At 37.9% G+C, this 21793-nt stretch overlaps 1 protein-coding gene across 2 annotated transcripts in view; it reads right to left on the bottom strand.

Annotated features, from left to right (window-relative positions):
- cachd1 (cache domain containing 1) overlaps positions 1-21793 on the bottom strand; it is a 75753-nt gene that overhangs the window by 30812 nt on the left and 23148 nt on the right. For both annotated transcript variants that reach the window (XM_036570229.1, XM_036570230.1), the window contains exons 2-4: positions 19486-19548; positions 12828-12976; positions 3076-3182 (exon numbers count right to left, since the gene is read on the bottom strand). In XM_036570229.1, coding sequence (XP_036426122.1) covers positions 3076-3182; positions 12828-12976; positions 19486-19548 — 319 coding nt within the window. The remainder of the gene's footprint in view (positions 1-3075; positions 3183-12827; positions 12977-19485; positions 19549-21793) is intronic.

The raw sequence follows: 21793 nt of genomic DNA, 5'->3' as shown, positions 1-21793 counted from the left end.
AAAAAGGAAAGGGGAGAGGAGTGAAGTGTGGGGTGAGAGGAGACACTATTGAGTATGTCCAACTCATGAGAGAAACCACCACACACACCTTCACCCATTCATCATACAGATGGCTGCCTCTCTCCTGTTAGCCCTTCTGAAAGGCGGTTTGCATGTCTGCCTCTTTCTCCCTCTCCTCCCCTCCTGGGCCCTGTTTGGACTAACTGGAGACAAATGTGGCTGATGACTGTCTCTATGGTGTAAGGGTCAATGCTGGATGACAAATAGTGCGAGAGTGGTAACATGAACTCTTGATGACTGCTTTAGAAAAATAAGCTGCTGGATGAAGATGAATTGGGGTAATCTTTGCTGGAGTAAGCAGGGAATGCAAGCGAGGCTAAATGGGTGAGAAATGAGGTCACAACCAAGAAGGTCAACAGACGAGCACAGCCAAAGCAGGCTTTCATGGTGAAACTTCAATGAAGGTAGGTTGCAGGTTGCATTAAGCATAATAAACATAAGGCGCATGGGACACATGATTATGATTATTTCACTATAGTTAGCAAGATTAGGAGGCTTAGCTTGAGTTTTTCATATACTGAATCATTCTGTATTTAAAATAAATGTGGACATATAAAAGGAGGTACCTTGCCTACAATTGCATCTTTATATGATAAGACAGAAAAGAATAAACCAGCCAAGCAGATCACAACACAGCAGGCTAAAAGCTGTGGTTACACTACATGATTTTTACTCCAACTTTAGCTCTAACCAGCAGTTTTTGTGGTTGGGAGAGGAAATCGAGGGACACAGACTCTTCATTGAATTTCACAGCAGTCAGAGTACATCAAATGTTTGAAATGACCCAACATTTGAATTGATATGGTTGTTATTTACAGAGCCCAACTGAAATATCAGTGTAACACAGGGAGATTCACTCGAAAGAGGCCCCGAATATTCTGTTGTAACTCCCGTTAGCATGAAGCAATCTGAACCAAAAAAATACGCTACATACCTTCATGTATGTGTTATCAATGGCATTACATGCGATGCTGGAAGTGATCACCGTTTTCTGCCAGACACATGAAGGAATCTAACAAAGTCAAGTCACTGGATAACTCAAATTGTGGCACCTCTCTAAACACCATCATGGTAAGTAATATATATAAAATTAAAATATTAAAATATAAAATGCATTCCTTTACCTAACCTTTAGCATGAGAATAGCAACTTGACACAAAAAATAATGAAACTATGAATACTAACGAAAACCAAGAAAAACGAGAGGTGAATAATAGAAACCAAAAACGCAAAGCATTCTGGGTAGCTGTGCGCCCAGTGCTAGAATATATATGACTGTTCTCAAATAATATATTGTAGCACTGCTGTGTTTAGGATATATGTGACAACTGAGAACTGACCATCATATCGGTCATTAAATGCTGTTAAACTAAAGCTACTGAAATATAAAATTAAAACATAAAATTATTTTGGCCAAAAGTATTGGATAAAACCAGTATTGGCAATTTTCACACTGATCATGCTCTTGTAATTTGCATACTGGGAATACTGGTCAATCTGAATCTATCTAATCAACAGCCAATAAAAATTGAAAGTGTGAAAAAGTAAATACAGTATGGGAATAAAGAAAAATGAGGACATTCATGTGTGTAGTGGAGCTTTGTAATTAATTTGTTAAAAGCAGGAGCACAATTGAGTGGTGAATTGAGCAGTAAATTCCAAAAACTACCAAACACAAATCATGTCTCCCATCTATGACCTTGTGAAATGTGTTTCATCTGTTTCCTCTTTGTTGTGTCAGTAGAATCGGTGGAGAAAACAGGAGCATCAAGCTGCTACACTTCCATACCTGTGTATCCTAGTGACAGGAGAGTGTGATATACTCAAGTCTTTTCATAATCTGTTTTTCTGTGCATTGTAAAAGTTATGTAGTGTATTCTAGTCTTAAAGCATTAGAAACACTGGCACAAGCCAGATTCAAACAGCCATCATGTTAACCTCAGCTGGCTGGCTAAATAGCTACCAGTAAATAGTAACATTGCAATCTTCTGCTTTATTTTCATGTCCAAGAAATGTTGACTGAAATCACAGTTGAAACGATACGATCAAGTGGTGCATCACTGCTGTTTTGATTGATCGTTTCACAAACTTTGTTTCGCAAAGTTGAGACAACTGCTGCTGTTGCAGTCGAGTGCCAAACAAGTTTCAAGTGAAACATTATACAGTGTAATGTAATTTCACTATGTAAAACCAGGGTAACGGTTTCTACTAAATATTATAAATATTTGTTTTCACCATGTTTAAAGTTCAGAGCACTGCCTTCAGAGGAAGCTCTAGGCATAATTGTCACCCCTGGTGTTGCTGGAGAGTCACATTGTTTTAAAACACTACTGCACCCTGTGCATCACATTTTCTTAAGCCAGCATTGATATTCATATTCTTAGCCCACACAATATGCTTGGACACGTTTTCAAATTCTTCTGGCATCTCTATGAAAAAAAAGACTTGATAAAAACTCGATGAAATAAACATTTAAGGCACGAGTTTCATTTGGCACACTCAAAGGATTAGCGGAAAAACATTGCTTATTTGGGTTTGATTAACGATTAATAATTAACTAAGAAAATCCGTCATGGTTTGTATGCAAGATTGCACTGCATGAAGTGCCTATGACAGAGAGAGGAAGACTTATACAGCTCTAAACCTCAAATGACAAAAACACACATTTCCTGCCTGGAGACCAGAGCACTGATCAAGGGGATCAGGACAGACGACTTTTAAGTGTATGAAGGAGCATTCATTAAGACGGATGCAACAAGAGGGAATAAGAGACAGAGTAAAGGGAAGAGAATTGATGTGGGAGAAAAGGAAGACAGAATATAAAGCTCTTCTCATAACGTATTCAACAGCCATGTTCATTTCTCTCTCTAAAAGAGCAAAAAAAGAAAAAAAAACCTTATTACGATTTGACATCAGATAAGCAATATTATTCTTTGAAACTGTTGCCATGACAGCAGCTAGCCAAGTGAAAAAGAGCTCACTGGTTTTGGGGCGCGTATGTATTATAGTGCTCACCCGAATTGAGGTCTCGTCCTGGGTTGAACGCTCGGCTGTTGACGGTGGGGGATAACCGATCGCAGCTGATGGTTTTTGACACATTTGTGTTAAAATTTCCATCAAACCTGGAAAACAGAAAGAAATATATATATATATATATATACACACACTTTCCACATATACATAAATAAAGCATGACAGCATTGAAATGTTCACGCTAACAGCAAGTGAACACTGAAATGCGTTAACACATCGCACTGCAAAGCCTTGAGGATGTCTACACTGAAAACGTCTAGCGTGCAAGTCAAGTCAAAATGTAAACAAATGGACTTATCGTAAAATTGCTGCGACTTCAGCTAAAATAAATGAGTATCCAAGCTACGGTAAAGTCTTGTGCAGCTGGTCTCGTTCCTCCTAAATTCAGTCCTAACTGAAGCTGTTTGCATCTGTTAACTTGACTGCTAATTCTACTTAGCTAACTAGCTGTATCCTTATTATTCACTGAACCAAAAACAAATGGTATTCCTTTACCTCCAAATTCCAGCACTCTGGCCACTTCCCTCCAAATAGCTTCATTTCTGTTAACATATTTATAATATTTAATGGAAGGATTGTTTGGATAACCCTCTTTTCTCCACTTCATAGATAAGTTGCTCCTCATCTATTTTTAGATGAAATGGCAGATTGACATAACATGTCAAAATAGAAAAGGGGTGTCCATCAAAAACCGTGCTTTGTTGCTTGGTGTAGACAACTTCACTGGTTATAATGGGAACATTCTGACTTTGCTGTTGATGCTCATGTTGCTTCCTGTGCTAGGACACTGTGCCAGTCTTATTAAGTTCTTTTGACTGCAGTGCATGTTTTAGACCTCTCTTTATTAAATACACACACACACAAAGGTTTAACAGTCATCCCGTTTCAGTTTCCCATTAAGGTTTTCATCACTCTGCGTGTCATGTTGGTCCCCCTAATAAACTGCCACATATGTCATTGTCAACTTTGTCATTTTTCACATTTTCAACTTTTATGAACATTAATAATAATGCAGAGTGAGTTGAACAGAAAGTCTGGGAGTTTTAGAAAAAAAATCATTCACATTGTGAACACAATATGAATACATGCAACATGCTAGTGAACTTGTTAGGCCTGTCACAAATGCCTAAACACATTTTCTTTTCATTAGATCAGTAGAATAGCTAATGGTACAAACAGAACCTTACAAACAGAAGTTAGGGCACCACTGGGGTTTTCCTACATTTATGACAGCATTTAAGAAATTCTGTGTACATAGTGGTTCTGTAATACTCTTTTTCTGATCCGGAGTTAAGATTATAAGAGGATAAGATTATGATCTTATTGATTATGAACTGTTGTTCTGTAATAGCTATCATCCTAAAATTCAGTCCTGACTGAAGTTGTCATAGTGACCAAATGGATGTTACCTATACTATGAAAAATACTGAGAGTAAAATATCTTCAATAAAACATGAATCATGCATACTCATTTCTTTCAGGAACAGTACTTCAAGATCAAGTCTTTGAAAGCATGCTCTACACAAATATACATAAACCCCGCCGCGAAATGAGAAATAGTGAAGAACTGGATGTAGAACAAATGGGGTTTCTGGAAGCATTCTAGAACAATGATCACCTCAGAACAGCAGAGCAGGCATCACTTAGAACAATCTCTCTCTTACTCTCTCTCTCTTTCTCACAGATAAGATGATCTCCTTACACACTACTTTTGAGTTTTTGAGAAACTGAACGAAGAGAAGCAGATTTTAAATGGGGAGTCGGGTGTGTCAGGATTTTTTCAAATGTTATTATTAAAACAATTAGTTAAAAATAATGATTAAAATTCATGTTGGATACTCTTATCGTAACCAATATAAAAGACTTCATATTACATATTAAGCACTACATGATCGTGCCCCTTAGTACTTAACAGAATTATTCCACCCATTTATCCCTGCCCACACCTTTTATCGAAGCCTCAAATCCGGCCTGCTCATCGCCCCACAATTCAGACTACAGCTGGCAGTATACTTAAACTAAAAACCACATTTTGAAGTAAAACACCATCTTTTTGGCCAAAACTACAAAGTTGTTTGAGTCTGATCTGCTGAACAGATCCTGTGTGTTCTAAGAGCTCCTCTGACTGTTAGTGTTGTAACTCCCAAACTATAAAACTCTCTCTTTTGGACCTGCTACCTTACCAATTAGTATTTTTATGTGTTTAATGAGTTATGAGATTTATCTATTGCTGATCCTGTGTTTACACTGCTGTTCTGAAGCAACCTTAGGTTTGAGAAAGAGTGTCCAATTCTATTAGCAACTACAGAGATTACATAGTTGTATGCACAACTGAACACCTGTATTAGCCATGGGCACATCTTAAAGTAGCTGAATTCACTCATTTGAGGGACAGTCTGGATACTTTTGGACAGACAGTGTAGCTTAGCATATTGCTGCTCATCTATTATAGTCCCTTCATTAATATATTTCTAGCTCCATTAAGACCTGGATAAAATAAATCAGCCAGCAGCTTTCAGACAGACACAAACACATTAAAAGTGTAACATAAAACTGTACAGAAATCCAAACCTAAGGATCTATGACAGCCATGTATAAAAATGTTTATTCACAAAACAGTTTGCGTGTGTGCATGAAAGTGTGGGAGAGAATGAAAGAGTGCAATGGTTGTTCCTCAGCAGACCCCTACTGTGCTGTTATGTCTAGTCCCAGCTTGCTCTGATGAAGCACTGATGTAAAGCCTGTCTCAGGAGACTTCCCTGCACTGATTCCCTCACGCATGCGCACAGAACCTCTGAACTGCTTGCTCCATTCAACCTATCACATCTGCACACAAAACAGTTTTGTAATGACAGAGAAAGAGGAGTCAGAGAGGTTATCACTTATAGTTTTCTTTTTTCTCCACTCCTCCTCTCTCGCCATGCCCATACTGCACCCCTAAATATCCCCAAATTCCCCTTTGCCACCTTAAATGATCATACTTTCTCTTTTAAACCTTTCTAATCCTCAGTACCAATCTATTTCGCTCCCCTCTCATTCCCTCTACCTCTCTTCCGCCAGCATCCTCCCCCACTACCCCCCCTCGCTTCCCCTCCTCCACTAGCAAAGCAGGAGCCAGGCCGCCTCTTGATTGACAGCTGCTGTGATGTGCAGAGTGCTTTGAACTTCAGACATTTAATTCCCATCAGGCTCTAGTCATTAGAATTCTCCTTCAGCACACTTTACATGTGGGGGCTAGGCAAATGCGGCAGATAAAAAATACATTTGCAAGCTCTTTGAATTTAACATCAGAAAAACTGAGTGAAGGATAGAAAGAGAGCAAAAGAGAGAGTGAAACCGAGAGAGAACGAGACAGCAACAGAAAGCCAGAGAGAAATAGGGCTCTATTTTCTCCTACACCACTTATTTGGGCTCAACATGCAAATTAACGTCTCACAAAAACATCCAGGAAAGAAGGGATGAAAAAAGACAAAACAGATGAAAACAAAAAAAGCCCTAAGGTACTATTCAGTATGAAAGATATTCAGTAGCAGAATCATTATTAAAATAATGACCTAGCAGTAGTTGAACAGGGGAGGGGGAGGAGAGGTCTGCTCAATAGCATTAAATTACCTAAAGACATGTAGAAAAACAACACTACACTGATTTTAGAGCATTTCAGTCTGTATATATATATATATATATAAATATAACTCTATGAGTGGATATGTATGGAAATGTGTGACAATGCATTTATTACCTTCAATAATTCAACATGAACCTTAACATGAAACCTTGTGAATGCAGGATGAACATAAAAATAGGGTGAATGTAGTTTCTAATTACTGAGTCTACTGAGAACAACAGCGGCTGCACGTTTCACTGCAGCTCATCCGCAACTGTAGACCTCTCGCTCTCATACCACTATGTTACATTTTCAAAGGGATCTTTGTTATCACTATTTGTTTAATTATTCATAGTTTTTCCCATGAGAGCTGTCCAGCTTAGTCTGAAAAAAGTCTTCCAGTGCTACCGTTACTGATATTACAGATACCAACATCAGTGCTGTTTGGCTTGTAAATGAAACTTTGGACTCAATGTACTTCTGTAATAAATAAATGCACAGCAGCTAGAAATAACTGTTTTTATCAAGACAGCCATCAAGAGAACTTTCTATTTAAAAGCAGTATTTGAATGAGAAGGCTGCAGTGAGTCATAGCAACAGTGGCGAGCAGCTGGTATTCAGGTTGGAACTATGGATGCTTTAAAGGGTTAAACTAGGGAAACGCAATAACGGTGTGTACAAAAGAGTAAAAAAATTCCCATCAGTGTCAGCATTTACCTACATGACTACATGCAACATGTTACACAAAACAAAACGGAGCATATCACACTTCTATAAAGAGCTACATAACAGCACCCTAATCCTCAACTGCTTTTAAAGTGCCATCTCTCACAGTCTCGCTTCCACATTTAGAAGCATTTGATTTAGTGATAAGTTCAGGTCTCCTGAGAGACCACTCCAGCACTAATAAAGCTCAGGCGGCTCATTGCTCTGTCAGAGTCGTGGAGATAAGATCCATGCAGCTCTGTAGCATCCTCTCTGTCTGACTGTGTGTCCACTTCTGCTCTCATTCCTCATCTATCAGAATGCTGCTTCATTAGTGCAGAGGTTAAGAGGAGCCTCATGGCAGGATTTGGAGACCCTGCCATACATATGGACTAAGAAAGGCACGTGACTCGAGAGTGCTACAAAAGTCCAGGCCGATTCATTAACTCAATCTGAGCTAGCACAATCCAACAGTGACCAAAAGTCTCAGGATGAAAGAAAATTTGAGGAAAAGAAGGGGATGAGGAGAAGGGATAGCTAGTTTGTGTAGGTAGTATGGAGGGGCTTCACACAGAGTAATTTAACTATTTAGCTAAAGCTACCAGAGAAACAGCATGTCATCTGATAAACTACAGTTGTGAAGCTAGCACTGAGAAACTACAGCTGTAAAGCTAGCACTGAGATATTATAGATTTAAAGCAGTCGTTAGAAGATTATAATTGTGAAGCTAAGACTGAAAAACTAAAGTTTAAAGCTAGAATTAAGAAACTTAAAGTGTAAAGCTAACACTGAGAAACTACAGTATAAAGTTAGCATTAAAAAAAAAATGGTTAAAAGCAAACGTTAAGAAACTACAGCTGTATGCAAACGTTTGCGTGTCCTTGGTCAAATTACGCATTTTGTTGATTTTACACACCTCCAACAGAGAACACTGCACATTTTAAATGCATGACTGCTGTTTATTTACTGAATTCTACATATTGGGGAAAAATAAAATTTGGCCTGTGTAAAGTTAAAATTGAGAAGCTATCATTTAAAGCTAGAACTGATGATTTGTTGACAAACTATAGTTGTAAAGCAAGCACTAAGAAACTACATTTACATGGCAAACAATAAGAAACTAGTCCTAAAGTTAACAAAGAAACATGTAAAGCAAACACAGAGAAACTTTCTGAAGAGGACATACTTCAGAGTCTATTACAGTAAAGCTCCTGTTGTATTCAGAGCCACCATGGCCTGCCAAAACTCAATCTAGTATAAATGGAGTTGGACAAAGAAAAAAACAGTGTTTGAAACATTAGTAAACACAAGTCATGACACTTTTCAGCACAAATTCAACAAACACTCAAAAGCAACAGTGAGCAATAGGAAACCTTTTCCAGCAAAGAAAGAACAGAGAACAGACAGAGTAGAATAGAGAATAAAGAGAACATAACAGATTTTATACATGAGTCCATGAGGACTACATTAGGTTCATACAAGCTCACCCAATTTAAACAGACCAACAGTGATGACACCCTGTGATACCAGTGCTAAATATAACTTGAAGATAACTATGCCAACGGGTCTCTCATCTAAACTGTCAAATGCTCATCAGGGCCATTGAAAGCTGCTTATATTGACAACAGGACTGTACAGGCCCAAAATGGGAAGAGGTGAAAATTCATAGCTGAGAATGAGTGTAAAAAAAAAGGTTTATGAGGCTGAAGGCTGGGCTCATGCCTAAATCCCTTTAAGCAGTAGGAGATCACATGCTCCCAGAGAGAGAGAGAGAGAGAGGTGGGGAGGTTATTTTGAGATGGCTGCATCATTGGTTAAGTGAAGCAGGCGGCGAAGGGACGAGTATTGATTAAAGCATTCTTGGGTGGTCAGAGTCTACTGAAACACACTAACTAAATGGGTGATGGGCGCACGACATTGATACAGTGTGAAATACTTGATCTTTCGTCTGTGAGTGAGGGCAGAAATACCAGCTGTAAAAGGGTTAGATGAAGGAGCCTAACGCATTCTTTAAAATCTCATTCATAAACACATCACAGTTCACACCTTCACATGTATCTGAAGACATGCAACATTAGCAAACAGGACTGATAAAGTTTTCATAATGTAAGTCCCAAATAATAAAAAATATCACTAGAAATGTTCTCTACACCATTGTATTAAACGTAAACAGTGAATTTATTCAGGACACTGACAGCTGACGAAGCACTGAATTCATAAAAGCATGTTCTGTGTCACCTGTTAATCCACTGCACTTCAGCTCTTGTATGTTATCTAATCAGTCCAAGAAAAAAATGTCTCATGTTCTCACTTGAATGAAAACCTCTAGATGCAAAATAGATGGTAATTTTCAAACTCAGATTTACGCAATACTTTGTATCACTTCAGGACCAAACTAGTTCTGGATTACATTATCTAGGCTGCAGTGACATGTGGTGGCCTGCCCTCGTTTAATAATAGCAGTTTCATACTCAAAGAAAACCTCTATATAGAGAATCTCCCTTATCAAAGGTTCAGAAAAGCACTTCAACTGTAAATGCACAGTGAACATATAATATGGTAATATGGTCCAGACTGGCCTGATTTGAGAGAAACCAGTTATTAGTCATCCAATTAAGACACCAGTGACCAGTTACAGGGACAAATTTTGCATTTTAGAATGTGTTTTAAAGTTTGAACTATAAACACAACCAACACAATATCTGTGTGAAACCAGAAATTCTCTGAACTCTCTGAAAAACAGAATTATTTGCAGGTGGTAAACAGTTCTATCATAATATACAGCACAATTTCAGTTCATTCCAGTGACTCACTCAGTGATATTCCTGTTACTCTGTCCTCGGGGAGACTTTTTCAACTTTTCAAAACTGTCACTGTGAGAGCTGCACATTTCCACAAAGTGATCCAAAAGTCTGAGAGTGTTTATGAGAGCTCTTTGAAGTTTTAGTAGCAGTGTGCTATCAGACAGCTCAGTCTAACAAGTGAAGCAATCTCCTCTCACTCTCTTGCTCCTACACTCACACTTTCATCTTAATATTTTTTTGGTGAAGCTGATGCTTAATTTGTTTATCTCTAACAGTTCTATAGAACACAAATTTAAAAAAAAATAAATCAAAGAGTGTATGGCTAAGGTTTTCAGTGCTACCTGCATGTCCATGTATCTACAAACAGTACTGCACAGATGTCAGAGATAAGCTTTCATTTATTTAATTTTCTGTAAAAATGACCATTAAGTTAAAGCAAAAAATAGGAAACATACTTAACACAAAATGACACAGAAACCTCAACAACTAAACATATTTTTTTAGTTTAGGTTAGGTTAGTGTGTCCCTACTTCGCCTTAATTAGAGCTTTTCCATTCTTTTCAAGAGACTTGCTTTTAGTTTTTCAAAGAAATCTGAAATCTTTAAACACCTCTAAAATTTAGTCTTAGGAGTTTGTTGCATTTTTTTGCTTCTCACAATCCAAATAATCCCAAACATATTCAGTTATGCTGAGCTCTGGATGCTGTGGTGGCCAGTTTATTACTCTAAAAACACCAGCAGCTTCTTTGTCTGATTTGCAAATGTTTTTTTCTTTGTTTCTCTTTCTCAGAAACAGTATCTTGACAGATATAATCCCTTCAGATGCATTATTTTCAGTTTCTTCTCACGGTGGAAGAATGGGCAGAAATGTGGATTTTTTTTTCTTAGATCTGTAGCAAGAGAGGAGCTTGATTTTTATCTCTCAAAAACAAAAACTAAGCACTGTTTATCTGATGGTGACGGTTCTGGTGGTCTACCAGGTCTTGCACAGTTGTTAGGAGTCTATTTCTCTCTGCTCCAATTTTTTAAGTCCCAGGAAACAATGTAAAATGTAAAAATGTTTGTATAATAGTAAAAGTGAGTGTTACATCAAACATTCAGCAAAATTTGAATAAACAACAAAACATGCAATATCACTACCCAGAGAAGGTGGTGGCAAAAATACACAGGCCATTTAATGGACATTGGAAAGTTATTCACAAGACATACTTTGTACATGCATACTTCATGCCCAGAAGAGCAAGATTAACCTACTTAGAAAGAAAACATAGATTTAGGTTCTCAGTGGCTTTAGTAACTTTTTGAACAGTTTTAGAAACTTCTGCTTTTTCCACCCATTTTCCTTTGACTTTTACTTCCTTATGCAGGTGGATTTTTTATACCTAATAAATCATTTAAAATGAATGGCTGTTTAAATAAGTAAAAGTTGTTCTCTGACTTTCACACAGTACTGTATGCGTGTGTGCATGCATGCATGCATGCATGTTACTGTGTAATGGAGAAAATCTGTCACATGATCATCTACAATGAAGACTCAAACCATGTGTCTGATCTGGATATTACACTCGACTGTGTGCGTGTGTGTGTGTGTGTGTGTGTGTGTCACTGGTGCCACACAGTCCCAGTGACTAATCAACACTAATCTACACTACAGGCAGTGTGGAGCACTAACTAGATGGAGCATTAGTATCAAAGCAGGCTGTGATTCAAGTCCCACTCATGATGAACTCTATATATGTGCATGTGTGTGTTGGGAAAGAAAGGAAAGAAACATTATGCATATAAACATGAACAAAGTAAACTGGCAATTCACTAAAATCTTTACTGGCAGAAAGGTCCTCTAAATGTCACTACATTTGAAAGTACAGGATAGAGAGGTTAATCGAAAAATGAGATGTTTGATCAGGAGATGAAAGATAGTTGAGGGAGGGTGTACAGATGGGAAAGAGAATGTGAAGAACAAAGAGAGAAGATAAAGGTGGGTAGAGAGGGTGAAAACAAGAGAGAGAGAGAACACAAGCGGAGGGATGAGAGAGAGGAAGAGAGAGAGTGTGAGCAAAACAGAAAAGCAAGAGCACAAGAGCGAGATGAGAGATGTAAGAGATAGCACAACCCAAAAAATTGGTGTTAGAACTCTGCAAGCTGCTCCCATTGAGATTAAGCTTGAAAGAGCAGAGCAGCCCAACTCGATTTGAGAAGCGCTTTGGCCTTTGAGCTCCTTTTTTCCACCAAGATGGGAGATAGGATACTCCTGACATTTAAAAATTCCCCCTTCAAGTACAGCAATTCCAGCCCTAAAAGCTCTAAATCTGTATGGTCAATTAAGCCTTAAGCCATGCCCTGCTAAACCCATTCAATAAATGATTTCACACACTTACTGATAACCATTCCTAGAAAGGATGTAAACGCAGTCTGGCATGCTTAGAGATTAGTCAAAAACTGTCATGGATTTTGTGTTGGACTGGGTGGGTGGAAGGGTGGAAAAGAAAGGCTAGAGTCACTTTACGTTTTTACTGTTCAGTTAAAATAAGTAACCTATTAGTATTCTGAAAGCCTCCAGAAATCATGAGACAGCATGTGATCAATGGCTTCTTCCTGAGGAAGAAAAGAACATTACTCACTCCATCATGGAAGGAGGAATTGAGCAGCAGTCTTGAATGTCTGTGAGTGGAGAGGTTAGGTGGGCCGTGTATGAAGCCTCCACCACCTGCTTGTTCCGGTTCACCACGTCTAGGTAGCGGTTAAATTTCTCCCGGATCTTCTTTGCCAGCTGAAAGCAGAATACAAGGGAACAGACTGTTTCAGTTAATGCTGCACATATAAAAACTTGGTAGATACTGTATGAGGAATGCAAGCTTTTGCACTAACCAATACAAAACACAGCAGGATGATGAGGTAAAAATCTGAATGATGGCTCATGTCAAACTAGCGGTGGGCAATATGGCAAAAATATAAATGTTACTATACTTCATGAATTTTTCACAATACACAATGTCATGATAGTTATTATTTCGGATATCTGATCGGTTGTAACAGAGAAAAATGAACCAGTAGTGCTACATTTAAAAAAAATTCAAGATCAGTACACACAATGATTTTCATTCAATATTTAGCATACTGTGCTGCACTAAATCCAGTTAAATGGAATTAATTTTGCTCTCTTTTTAATGAAACATGCAGTTGATCAGTGTTCTACAAGTACCGACTGTATCCATGATATGTTTAGAAAAGCACATTGTATTATACTGTGACATAATTTATCATGATAACAATATATATTGTCATATTGCCCAGCCCTATGTCAAACCTTGCTTTGTTGTGGACATATTCTCAAACCTGGAATCCAAATAACTAGGTACTGCATGGCATCACACCAAAAACAGTGGTGGGAAGTATATCAGTATAAAGTGAAAACCAGTATGATGTCCCATGATATTTTCCAAATCATGGATGTTGATATTTCGGTGCAAGGGGTAGCTTAAGGCGGAAACACAATCAACTTTTTTCACTAACTGAAAACCTTGCATGTGTGGAAATATGAAGCTATGAGACTGCATGTAACAGTTAGCATTTTGTCAACAAAAAAAACAAAAAAAAAAAACAAAGCTTTTCAAATGTCACTGTTTGGTTTTATGAAGTAAAAAAAAAAAACTATCATTTATTAATTTTGAAGGGCTTAATTTGATTTACATGATTATTAGTATAAAAGGTATTTAGTTTTTTAGTTTGTTATTTTTATTCATCTATTTTGGCACATCATAATGTCGTTACTGTCAAGGCAGTTGACTGTATTGTGATAATTTTTGTTTATATTGCCCAAGTTGTTTGAAACAGTGGAAAAAGCCTGAAAATGATCCAATGTGGCCAAAATCCAAAGAATTTCAACAAGCTGCGATGACTAACAACACTCGTCATACACAGATTTATGAATATTCAGAAAGTGTTGAAAACTCATTTGTACACCGTAAATAATCCAATATCCTTAAGTGAAGCTGCACAATGCTGTTCATTCTGGAAGTCTCTTTTCATTAGAGCTGCAGGTGAAGTATGTGATTAATGCACTTTCCCAGACCTGGCCTTTATTCTACATCAAAGAGTGCCTGAGCCGACCTTGGAGACTAGAAATCGATCAGCATTAGACATGCACTGCCAGTTTCACCTACGCTACAGGCTATAGACAAATGACTGGGAGCTATAAAGGGAAGCTGAGTGTCCAGCGCAGTGTCGGTTGCTTAAGATCAGCAGGCTGTTTCAGCTCAGGGACTGCATGACTCTCGTGCAAGGGAATAATGGTGGAATAAGTGTGTTTCCATGAACTCTGGTTTATTTATTCAGTAAGGAGTTCCCTGAGGAAAATGAACAACTCTAGCAGCACCGGCTCAGCAATAAGAATTCCTCCAGGTGGGGTGCATAAATTACCGGAGCGCCAACATTTTTTTCCTCACCACTGGTTCATTTAGGAAAGTAGCAACCCACAATAACACTGTCAGGAGCCCAACCCATACGTAAACGCCATTAATACTCTCAACCACAATACAAATCATCCACACATACTCACATATTAAAAACTCCATGCCAAATACAGCCACACAGCTGACACACAAAAACACACGCCTAGCTGTAAAAGTTGTAGATTAAACCACCTAATTCATCCAAAGAGAAAGAAAAAAGTGCAATAAAGCATGAGGAGAACCGCAGCAAACAAACTTCTCCTTGAAATACTGCAATTAACAGTCTCTGCCAAAATGACTCCAGCCCAGGAATGAAGAAATGGACCATGACCCATTGACCATGTACACCTAATCAGCCACACGGTATGGCCATTACAGCTAAACTTGACTCTTCATGCAACCAAGAAAAACACACAGTGAAGGGAAGGCTCCTTGTAGCCGTCTGTGTAGAGCAACATGGGAACGATTTTCCACAGTAAAGTGGAATGCAGTAAATACAAATCTGTACAAAGTGCAATAAAATAATAGGACTGTGGTGGAGAGGTCAAGCCTAAAGGAAGAAAGTAAATGTAAAGACCAATAATAAAGTGACAGATACATAGTTCACCTGTCTGTTAGATGAAAAGGTGAGACGACAAAGATTCCTCTACAAATCACACTTACGTTACTACCGACGTACTTCACTGTACGGCTAAATGAAATTGCCTTTTGATAACTAGATAAATCTGAAATAAATGAATGAGAAACATACGATAAAATCAATCGTTCCTGTAATTATTAACAGAACACCTACAGATCCAGGGACAACAGGCTAGTAGCTACTACCATCTTCTTTTAAAACGTAATCCTCTGGCTGTTTTAGATTATTTTTACATGCAGGGTAATCATTACCACAATACATCTGTTTAGGAGTGATTCACACAGAATAAGAAAATCAGTATAAATCAGGACTGATTCACACAGAACAAAAATTGGTATAAATTACAGAGATTAGAAGTGACTACTCAGTTTATGCACTGCAATCATCAATCGATACATTTGTGGAAAATGTCCAAATATTCAATCTTGTAAACATAATTTCTTTCACTCTAGCCGTCAATCTAGCTGTGTTAAGTAAATGTAATGTGTTTTATAGCCAACAGTAAATGTTTCTGCATAAAACGTTTTTTTCTCTAATATTACATGTTTTAATGGTCAGAGTCAAACAGCTTAGGTAGGACAATACAGATTGGCTTGATCTAGGCCACTAAGAATCTTTAAATAGTAAAGTTACTAGTCACTAGTAAAGTCACTATTTCAAAGACAGGTGTTCTTCCTGCATAGTAGCTTGTCATTAGGAAGTCAGTCAAAGGAGAAAAGACAAGTGCAGCAGACAAGACCGATTTGACTGTCTTTACAAGATCATCCAAATCGCTGCAGTTTTGCAGCCAGGGTGCCATTTCAGCAGGAGTGTAATGCAACTAAAAACAATATGCCTTTTTTTCTGTAATTAGCATTTAAAATGAAGTTTAAAATTGTTATTACTTAGTAACACTACTTTACACCACTTTCAAATGTGCCGCAAGTGAGTGAACTGGCCTGCCACTGCAACATAAACTCTCCTAACCATTTCTATTTTTACCTCACAGGGATCCAAAGCACGTGCCAATCTAATGCAGTGGGCAGTGCTTTTAACATACCTTTCCTCACTGCATCTGCTTGAAAATTAATGTCTTTATCTTATTGTTTATAATAACACATCTGTTTAGCGTTCATTGTAACAACATTGGCATACACTTGGCTCTTAATGCTGACTTATTACCAGTGTTACTGAAATTGATTATCTGTCCTGTGTCAAGGGAAATTGATTTAGCTACTTTTACATACTACCAGTTCCTTCCCTCTTTAACCACTTAGTAAGTCACTGATTCACTCTGAAACAAATAAGAAATCTGAAACATTGCCTATTACGTGATGTCCCTGCCACAAAATGTCAAATTCTGGCCAATAAAAGTGAAGAGTCTGTGGCCCAAGTGGCCACCTGCCATGGGGATTATTTTGCATGTGTTTTCCCCTTTTAACAAAACACCAGGCTGTTTTTCACATATTCACAAAAATCAATCATCGATATCAAAACTACTACTTTTTGCCTCCCCACACAAGATCCAGTCAGACACGGAATGAAAAGCATCAGATGAAATTTTGTCAGAATTAGTCAGAACTGTCCACCATGGTAGCTATCATGACATGAATGGTTTTCAATTAATATTTCCTTTTTCAAATGATCAGAATGAAGATGTGCTAGCAAACACATTTGTTAATCGTTAATGCAATGTATATACGACAAACATATTTCTATAAATCTGGCAACACGGTCCTAATTTTGGCCACAAGATTCATTGGCTCCATGGAGACAAACTACAGAAGGTGAATGGACTCCCATAATCTGAGAGGAATGGGAACAGTTTACAACAATTAGTCAACCTCTTATGCTCGTAGGTATATTTCGGTTTTACCATCTGAATTTACATGCCCAAATCGTAAGGCAAATTATTCAGTAACTGCACGAAATAAAAGTTTTGTTTTTTTTTGTTTTTGTAAAAGCTCCCGTCAAATGAACAGAAAATGTGTTTTATGATCATACACATAATGCCATATGCTCACAATCTACTGCTGAAAGCCAAAAATCTTAGATGCTCTTTGTATTTTTTTATAAAAAAAAATTTTTTACAGTGCACTGAAGAGACACCATCTGAGATCCAGTTTACAGCTCAACTGTTCAACTTCTAGTAATGTAAAGTTTTAAAACTACATTACCCATCTATTCGACTGGAAAGAAGACAGTTACAGCTCTGATATAACACCCACCTTTTGAATGAAGCTTATGAAATATGAAAGTTATAAAGTAAAGTATATGAAGAAGTGCATTTTGGAACCACCGATGGTTCCACTGAGTTAAAAAGGTTAAGCAATGCACCACAAACCTCTTTGAGGAGCCAACAATATAAAATAGAACAAAATAGAGCAATTTCACTCAAAGGTCATTTTCTAAATACACTGTTTATTTGTTACATGGAATGAATCAGGTGTTTTACTCCTGTTTATATTATTAGACATTAGACATATTAGACAAACATTCAGTATAAGACCCACAATGGTAACAACAGATATTGTCTGTTTCACAAAATTCTGACAGGGGTGGAATTGCTGTAATATAAAAATCACTTTAAACACTATCCACACTCCATTATAGATCCCTAATTTAAATTTTGAAAAATGATATTACAATTTTGTGCTATAACACGCATCTGCAACTATTGCAGTCTGTTTGTGCAAATTCAGAATAAGGTCTTAGCTGAGATATGCATGTGTGCTGCACCCAGAAGACTGACTATTCCAACAAGCATCTAAAAATATTCACAACATGCCTGTCAAACAAGGAAAGAATGCAGGCAAACGTTCAGTGCATCTGCACAGTGAAATTAAATAGATAATTTACACAAAATACGTTGTTTCTATAATACTAGCCTGAAGGCAAGAGCTTGGTGGAAAGTAAGCATGTTTTGAAACTTAAGATGCCACAGTCATTTACTGTCACGTACAGACACACTTCAGTCATAGCATAGTTTACATTCCTGTACGACAAAATACTGTTCTCCTTATAGCTATGCATTCTCGAACACTGCTCCAAAACTACTGAAGCTGATCTGGAAAAGCCAGTGTGTATTTATTAACTACTACAAGCTTGAACTTGTGAGGGGGAAAGGGGGGGTTTGTTTATTATATTGATTACTGCCAGTATCACTGTTCCATGTTTAGTACATAACAGTGTAGCTGAATAAAACAGCTATTGTGCATCCTAGGCACAATTAGGGCTGGACTGCCTCAGCAGGCAAAACAGTTTAGCAGCATCTAGTCCCGAAACCCAGTACAGCAATTAGCAGCCGAGGTGTCACCAGACTTGCTGCCAACACGTGGCTTAATCTCTCACTAGCAGCCAGTAAATAGCTGCAGGTGAGATGGGGGATCATACAGGAATAATTCACTCACAAGGGTGTCTCTTGGCAAGGAAACCTGAGCAAAAACTAACAACCTGTCCATTCTTGCTCAAGGCTTTTGTGATTGCTGACAAAGTGTGTTGCAGAGAAAGCTCTCTCTCTCTCTCTCTCTCTCACACACACACACACACACACACACACACACACAGTGATTACATGTGCAGTTGCTGAGCTGCTGCCACTTACGATCCTTATGATTTGAGTCTCAACAGAATGGCGTGTATACTGCTGATGGAATGTTTTAATGTCTTCCAGGAATTACAGAAGCCTCTTGTTCGCATAAGGGAGGGGCTGAGGGTAGGTGTAAAAAGTGTAAAAAGCCCCTACAGGACAGAAGCCATCTCATTACCTCTAATAACAACTAACTGGCCATACTAACGTCAAAATACAAGCATGTAAAACATATTGGCAAAAATATTTAAAAAAAAAAAGACAAAGACAAAGCATGGCACCTTTATGTAACACGTCTACAGTGTAATTCTTACACATTATTATACAGTACATTAAATGGTTGAAGAGAATCAAGTCCTTTAGTTATGCCAAAAATAAACAGTGCACAGTAATTTACCCAAACAGTACTTGTTAGAGAGAGAAATTCTGTAATCAATAGTTTCAGCCTTGGAATTACTGTTTCAGCAGAGGGGAACACAAAGTAAGCTTCAAAGCCAACCAGACGGCGACTGCAGAATTTTAATTGCCATCCTTTACCCCTACAGACTAAACACACACGCACACGCACACGCGCACACACACACACACACACACACACACACACACACACATTTACTCACCTGCTGCACCTCTGTCTCGCCATTTGAAGTCTTCTCTGTGTACACAAAGGAGCTGAAAATTCTCTGTGAGGGAGAGAAAGAGAAACGAAGCATTGCTGAAATGTGCTAGCAAAAACTGAGAAACAGCAACATTCAAACGAATCAGAATGAAATGGTTAGAATCCCAGCTGATCTCTTTGTACAAATGCAAATAGCATGCCCTCTGCAACTGTGAAGAGAAAACCGAATATTTGGGGTCTGTATTTCATACTAAATAAGGTTATATAGAGTAAGAGTGCAGTATATCATCATATATCACCACAACATACACGAATATAATTCAAATTACATTATTATAAATATAATTCACTGCAAAACAAAACATTTCCTATGTAAAGTTTATCTGTTTTGAACAGCTTTATCAAACCATTAGAGGACAAAACAATGAGAGACTGCTTTCTGTAGTAAATTTAAAAAACAAAATTAAAAAGTAAATTTACAGAAATAGAACAATCATACTAAACATATGATGATGTCTAAGCAACATATCTTAAACATTTTAGACCAAATAACTTTGTATATGTGTGTGTTCTAACCAAGGCCTTGAATTAAATGTCATTTGAGTAAAGTGGATAATTGGATCCTCCTCGTAAGTGGAAACATTTCAAGAAAACGGTCAATTTCCTAGAATTATGCCTGTTTTTAATTTTTGCCAATTTTCCTTCAAAAGTAATACCTGTAATTGTAAACAGGCAGAAAAATAGAAAGACTAAGTCTTACTTAACATTTGCTTTGATGTTACAGGAAGTAAATGAATTTAAAAAAGGATATCTTTTAAAGCCAAACCTGATATGAAACTTTCAACAGCTTAAACCTATGGCATCTATGTTTATGCAGTCTTCGTACTTCACTGAAGCCAAAGCTATTAGCACCTGGGCTGTACTAGCCTCCAATCTGAAATATGGAGATGGTCACATGGGCATAGCCATCACCAATAAATCAGAGCCAACAGTGCCAGTTAGAATTACATAGTGGTCTGAAAAGAGTAAACATTTACTTAAAGCTGGCAGCAGGTGTTTCGCTCTAAGCCCTTGTGCTCTGACAGTATCTGGCTAAATGCACCACTGAGGGCCGTGTACTGGTTTGCTAGCTTCACACCTATTGTAAATGGGCAAACATTACTCAAAATGCTTAGCAGCTGCATGCAAACAAGGAATTTTGCCTGGACCCATAACATTACCATGGCAATCTACACACAGAAGGACACACAATGTCATAACAACATGTGATGGATCTGCACCACTTGCAAAAAACAAGAGGAAACTTGCCGTCACTAAGACTGGGTTCCAACCAGCCGCTGTGAACACATTAGTATCTTACATAAAGAAGACTCAAAGATTTTGTGTGACTTTCTAGTGTTTGTGAAGGGGTGACCTGAGGTCACAGCACTCCCTTTAAACCACGGACAAGTGTATGCAGACACACTGAAGGCATACTGTGACTTAGGCACAAGGTTTTATTAAAAGCAATGTAACAGACAAATGAAGGAGTTCTGGTCTTGTCATATGCTCAGGGACTCGCATACTTAATGAAGGGGAAAATACGAGTGAAAGCACACACTCCGACCTCTCCTGTAAAGTAACATGGGCATGAGCACAAGGAGCGGCTAGGCACTAGCTCTGCTCAGTCCCCAGTCAGGAGGGTTTGTTTTTTGACCTGGTCTGATGGCTTTCACAGCTATGGCTACGCTGGGGAGGAATTTCACAGCTTGAAACATGAGAGCCCTAACCAGAGATGGGGAAACTACTGTGAAGAAGGTCCTTGAACCTTTAGATAGGCACTTACTCAAAGTGGAATTCCAGAATGAAGACAGTATCATGTACCACATGTACAAAGTGCTGCATCACAGTTAATCAATTAAAAAAATACTTTACAGCTCAAAATAATTAGTTGGCAATATCTTTGACGAAAATGCAAATTGTAAAAATCTACTAGTATCTTTTAAAAATCATTTTAAAAATCTCCTGGTATCATATAACTTCAGTTTGACATTGGGATTTTAGTTTTTTACTATTTTTAGTGGTGTCCATTCCATGTTAACACAACAAACAGCACTAACTTTCATGCATTTTCAGTGTTTGACCATTTAAACCATGTGTGGTTCCAGTCTGAAGTTCTCTTGATAAAAGTTCCATTTACTGCCCTGCCGTGAATTTTCTTCATAAACAAAGTGAAATTACAAATTAGGGTCAAATTAGAGCAATTATTTAATAATTAATTGCTTTTCACTACAATAAGCTAGAGCGATTAACCGCACTTAACCACTGCA

Source organism: Colossoma macropomum, unplaced genomic scaffold (assembly GCF_904425465.1).
Source record: "Colossoma macropomum unplaced genomic scaffold, Colossoma_macropomum, whole genome shotgun sequence".
In the NCBI taxonomy this organism is placed as follows: Eukaryota; Metazoa; Chordata; class Actinopteri; order Characiformes; family Serrasalmidae; genus Colossoma; species Colossoma macropomum.
The sequence above is the reverse complement of the archived record's forward strand: the minus strand, read 5'-3'. Positions and strand labels throughout refer to the sequence as shown.